Source organism: Lampris incognitus, chromosome 11, assembly GCF_029633865.1.
Source record: "Lampris incognitus isolate fLamInc1 chromosome 11, fLamInc1.hap2, whole genome shotgun sequence".
Lineage (NCBI taxonomy): Eukaryota > Metazoa > Chordata > Actinopteri > Lampriformes > Lampridae > Lampris > Lampris incognitus.
Window position 1 is genome coordinate 18,897,943 of NC_079221.1, and position 6,000 is coordinate 18,903,942.

General features: G+C 41.8%; 2 protein-coding genes across 2 annotated transcripts in view; both read right to left on the reverse strand.

The window, feature by feature from the left end:
- Nucleotides 1–248, reverse strand: part of hibch (3-hydroxyisobutyryl-CoA hydrolase) — a 38,500-nt gene extending 38,252 nt beyond the window's left edge. The window contains exon 1 of the mRNA XM_056289704.1: nt 143–248. Within this exon, the coding sequence (XP_056145679.1) occupies nt 143–174 (32 nt within the window). The 5' untranslated portion in view covers nt 175–248. The remainder of the gene's footprint in view (nt 1–142) is intronic.
- A 759-nt stretch (nt 249–1,007) lies between these two features.
- LOC130121226 (putative per-hexamer repeat protein 5) lies at nt 1,008–3,341 on the reverse strand. The gene is made up of 4 exons (XM_056290105.1): nt 3,297–3,341; nt 2,885–2,926; nt 2,305–2,738; nt 1,008–1,506 (listed from the first exon to the last, which is right to left on the reverse strand). The coding sequence occupies exons 3-4, from the start codon at nt 2,676–2,678 to the stop codon at nt 1,464–1,466; spliced, it is 417 nt and encodes a 138-aa protein (XP_056146080.1). The 5' UTR covers nt 2,679–2,738; nt 2,885–2,926; nt 3,297–3,341; the 3' UTR covers nt 1,008–1,463.
- Nucleotides 3,342–6,000: the final 2,659 nt, after the last annotated feature.

A 6,000-nucleotide genomic window follows, 5' to 3' on the forward strand; every position in this document is an offset into this window, starting at 1 on the left:
TAGCGTGCTTCAGTCATTGTCGAACCAACTACATGCTGACATCTTCGCCACTTCACCCCTGAACAAGAACTTGAGGCACAGCAAAGTACAAATGTGCGTAAAATTCACTGGTAAACCCTGCGTTTCCAGATTAGTCGCGTACCTGTAAGAGGACTTCAAAACTGTTAATGACATTGCTCACTGCTCTTTAGTTACGTTGCCTGTAGCAGGGCTTCAGCTGTGGATTGTTTTGTCGTTCTTGCGTTTACATTTACTTCCGGGAAAGAGCAAAAAGTCTCACCTGATTGGTCGCCGTTGTCAGCGTTGTTATAGACGTAGACACCATCGAGGAGGATTGCTCATGCACTATTTTTGCCTATACTGCTATCTATTGAGCGAAGAAGCAACTACAATATTGTGTTATACTAATATATTAATACTAATATTTAAATACCATACTAAGGTACTTTAATAATACTATATACTACTAAATTATAATAATTAAGTAATACTATCTAAAAATAAGATAAAAAAAGAAGACAACAGTTTGTGCTGTTAGCTGTTCTTTGTCATTTAGCGATCTCATACATCTAAGCACAAAGCTGTTTAGGGATCTCTTAGAGGTAATGGACCTTAGCCTTTGCCCTGAAGGAAGAGTCTCAAAGTGGGTGATTTAATGGATGTTTGGGATGTTTATTATGGTTTAACACTTTTTTGAAATGAAATATTAAGATTTTACACATTTCTAATTATGTAGGCTACTCAGATAGGACTAGGGTGGTTGCACTGCCACCCCTTTCCCACTGGTTAAACACAGAGTAAAAATTCTGCACCCTCAGAAGCTGCATACATTGGACTAAAATTAATTTGTATATGCTGAGGGAGACTGAGACAAATTAAATGGAAAAGCAAAAGTTGGAAATTTGCGTATCTTGTTTAGTAACCTCTCACATCCAGGCCTATAAACCACCCAGGAATACATTAACCATCAATGGTGCTTTAATGATACAGTCCAATAAAACCCCAGGTAAACAAGATTGTTGTTTAATTCAATAGAACCACAAAATTACGTTGAAGTAAATACAGAATAATGTAAATGTCATGACTTCTGATTTTCTTAACAAACATTCTACATAGTTGTGAAACTGTCAGGAGAGAGTGACAGACTGGGGCTGCTGAAGTTGGCATTCAACTGGTTCTGTAAATCAACAGAGTCAGACATCCTTTTGAGAATGAAATGTGTTGCCTTAGTCTTCAAGGCCACATAGAGGCTTTGACATGAAGCAAACAAAAAAAAAGTTTACATTTATTTTATTTGAAAATTCTGAAGTGAAATACACCAATACGTGGATTTACAAGTCATAATCCCCAAGAATATATATGCAGATTTATTCAAATTTTAGATGTCTGAATGAACTACAGATGGTATCCTCAGGCCAGCAGGTTGAAGATTTCCAGGTGGCAGTTCACCTCCCATCCACCGGTCATATTCTAGTCAGAGTCACTGCTGCAAGAGCTGCTTGAAGACTAGGAGATAAGACGACATAACACAACAGGGAAATGTCATTTAATTTGGTTAGGTTTGACTTATAGGTTATATATATATATATATATATATATATACACACTGTGTGTGCTGTTCAACAAAGATTTTTGTTAAATCAAATTAGCAGCTGATGAGTGTACGACGCGCGAAACAAGCTTGTACTGCTATGTATTAAAAGTTTTTTTTCCTACATCTATATTGATATTCCGGTCCTCATATGTTGAGCAGGTTTATCAACACTACTGACAAAATTCATAGCAGTACAAGGCTTGTACTGCTATGAATTAAAGTTTTTTTCCTACATCTATCTTAATATTCCCCTCCTCATTTGTTGAGTACTTTTATCAACACCATTGAGGGTTTAAAAAACGCTATATATACGTATATATATATATATATATATATATGGAGAGGGAGAGGGAGAGAGAGAGAGAGAGAGAGAGAGAGAGAGAGAGAGAGAGAGAGAGAGAGAGAGAGAGAGAGAGGCGTTACACTGGGGGAAAATTTGTATTGTGACTTATACAAGTGTGGAAAAAAATGCTGAGAAAATTGTAGGCTATATTATCTCCAGGTGTGGGCTATAAGGTTGGGTTGAGTTCTGCTCTCATACATCTATTTAGAATGCAATAAAACCTCATTTTATTTAATATGAATGAAGAGTTTTGATAGATGATTAAGGGTTATTGATTGAGGCTTTTTCAAGAATATCTTCATTGTTAATTGAATTAATTAAATGGATATTGGAATCAGCCATGCGCACCAAAACAATTAGCTCTCACCCCATGACAGTCTTTTCCTTTCTTGTGACAATGACCATGTTTGTGACCACGCTTGTGCCTGTGTCTGCGTCCATGGCCATGCCCGTGCCCGTGCCCGTGCCCATGCCCATGCCCACGGCCACGCCCATGCTCGTGGCCATGTCCATGCCCACAACCATGCCCAGGTCCGTGTTCATGGCCGTGTCCATGGCCATGACCGTGCCCATGCTCACATCCATGGCCATGACCGTACCCATGCTCACATCCATGTCCAGGTCCGTGGCCATGGCTGTGCCCTCCATACCCTCCACAAGGTGGGGCAAATGGTTGGCATCCAGGTGTACAATAGGGCTGGGCCTGATAGGGTGGAGCTGGCACCATGCCTGGTTGACCATAAGGATATCCTCCTGGCACAGGCTGGTGTGGCTGATTAGGATAGACAGGGCATTGGTTTCCTGTTCAAACAAAAGGGATAGAACTAATTTATCCATAATTCCGTATTTAACAAATGCATATTACACATGATGCAATGCTTTTAAACCCCGAGAATAAATGTGGAGGAAAAAAAAACAACAACGTTCCATTCATCTATGTCATTTACCTTGGTTATGACCAAACATCTCAAAAATCTCAGTAGCAAAACCTGAAACAGAAAAATGAAACCCTAAGAGTTTATGCACTGCTTTACATAGGCCCATACAAATTCTCTTTTAACATTAAGAAACTAATTACCTTTTGCACACAAGTGCTTGAAAACAGTGGACTGTTTTGACCAGCTGTACAGAACAATAAACTAACAATGCACAAGTGCTATCTGCAATCATATGTTCAGGAAAAAATAAAAAAATAAACATGAAACAACACACTTGCACAACAAATGTTCTGAGGCAGATAACAAAGCTCATAGGTGCAGCACAGACTATAGCTTTACAGGTAAATATACTTAGATTCACTTTGATGATAAGCGAGCAACAGATTCTGAGGGGAATCGGTGTTCTCGGAGGAGGACTTACTGTATGCAGGAGAGCAGAGTCAGTGAAGCAGCAGTAAGCTGGCTCTCCAAGGGCTTCTCCTTATATATCCAGCCACACCCTCGCTCTGGCAAAGCCCAATGTCCATTATCAAGGGCAAGGCCTCAACGCCTAGCATAAAGCCTTCGCTCGGTGGTCCATGACAGACAGAAAGGAAATATATGTGAGTTTTATGCATGATGTTTAAAATGCAAACAAGAATAGTTACAACAATCTTATGACGATGCAACAACATATAATGTAATGATATAACCTGACAAATATATCTTTTTGTTTGTTTGTTTGTTTGTTTTTTCATGTAGCTAAGCTTTTTTTTTTAAATCAGTGTCGTATCACTGAGTACTGGGGACCTGAACAAAAACATTTTGCTTTCCGTGAGCAAGGTAAATGCAAGTGAGTCATGCAATGTTATCAAACCAAAAAATAAAAAATAAAAAATCTGGAGCCGCTCCTCTGTACGGTGGACCGACAGGCAACTTGTAATACAACATATCTGTATGTCAACATTATGTCATTGTTATACTGATATTTGTAATCCGGAGAGTGAGGCCATAAATCAGTGCGGCTATGTGCCCTCAAATTCAGTCAGGCATCATCTGTCAACGTACCAGTTCCCGGGGGTTATTCTTTTATTGCCAACATTAAGAACTTTTTAAACTCAGGAGCTAAGATCACGGCAACAATTAAGGATGCCCCCCCCCTTTTTTTTTTTACTTCCAATTTTACTTGTCCAATTGTCGCACTCTTCCGAGCCCACCCAGTCGCTGCGCCACCCCCTCTGCTGATCCGGGGAGGGCTGCAGACTACCACATGCCTCCTCCAGTACAAGTGGAGTCGCCAGCCGCTTCTTTCACCTGACAGTGAGGAGTTTCACCAGGGAGACATAGCGCGTGGGAGGATCTTCCTATCCCCCCAGTTCTCCCTCGAAAAGGCGTCCCGACCGAGCAGAGGAGGCGCTAGTGCAGCGACCAGGACACATACCCACATCCGACTTCCCACTCGCAGACATGGCCAATCGTGTCTGTAGGGACGCTCGACCAAGCCGCAGGTAACGCGGGGATTCGAACCGACCATCCCTGTGTTGGTAGGCAACGGAATAGACCGCTACGCTACCCGGACGCCCAACAGTTATGGCTGTTTTAAGCTTAATTTGCCCTCTTATCATTTAACAAGCATACGTGAGAAAATAAGCTGACAAGATCTGAAGTTGTCTCGTCAGGCACACTTCTATTCAGTAAAGCGTGTTGTTTGGTTGGCGGACAGTATTTTTGAGCTTTGGGTCGACTGAGTCGTTATACTCATAAATGTAGTATGTGGTTGATAGTTAACATAGCTACCAATGATAATAAGGAAAATACATGTTCTAGTTCTTTGGGTTGATTAATCACCTAATGTTTTACAATCATCGTTATTAATCTAAACACAAACAATGATAATTACCACTACTGGCTGACCTGATGAAAATCTTTAACGCAATTAATATGGTTTATTCTGCCCCCCCCCACATTTTGGCCTCCGATGTCATGCTGTCAAGTCATTCTGTCCGCTTCAGCTTTCCTCAAGTCAGTCATACATACCCGATGCCCAAAGGGTGGTCGCAGTACTGTTGCTTTTGAACCACATCGTACTTATACACATTATATAAAGAGGGAGGGAAATCATAAATACAATGTATTTCAAATCACAATAAAGACCGTGGGAGGGTGTTGATAGAGACGGGGGGAGATTGCTCCAACACAACCTGATCCCAGGCCAATGGCGGACCATAGCTACATGGCTCCAGATGTGGAGGAACCCGCCACTCAACTATTTCTGGGCACGTCATGAAACATTGAATTGGTAAAAAAAAAATTGCGCCTCATTTAGTTTTGTCTTGCAGGGAGCAATGGCCAACTGCAACCCTCAGGAAAACAAAAGAAAAGAAAAACACTGTCACCCTTAGTACATCATCATTCTTTCCAGCTAAGTACTAAGGATTAGGAAATCGCTTGCGTACAGCATGTGCCTTGAGATTTGGCACTTAGAGAAGGAGGTGTGGGAAAGGTGGGGGAGCTATATCTCAGCTTTCTTATCGGCACACAGTAAAGATTGACGGCAAAAATAAACACACCACAGAGCAGGACTGGCGAGTTATACGTGTGCTAGACTCACAGACGTGCACCCAGTCGCAGGATAAGTGGATGTTTCTTCGGTGAACGTGTGTTTCACCCCCATCTGTACTAACAAACAAAGACGCCCAAAGGAAACACAGCCATCCTCTCGTATTCAGACTTGCTCAGGCACGCACGCACGCACGCACGCGTACCTTCCTTCTTTCTTAGAAATCAAGTGCTTGACCCACTCGCGTGCGCGCACACACACACACACACACACACACACACACACCTTTTCACTGATATAACCATTGATGACATTCCACTGCTAAACCTCACCTTAAATTCCTTTTCGAAACTGCAGCTGTCCCAACACAAGTGATTTTGTTGCAGCGTAGGGGTCAAAGGGGTCAAGGGACTCAAATGAACGCTTTAATAACTTTACTGCCCCCATTAGAAATGAGCTCGTGGCAGAGTGCCCGCCCTCATTAGCAAACACCGCTGACATGGCAAATACTACTGTATATTTGTGGCAAATAGAGCGTGATTAACATAATGTGACGTGGACAATTAATGGACTTCTCAGCCAACCT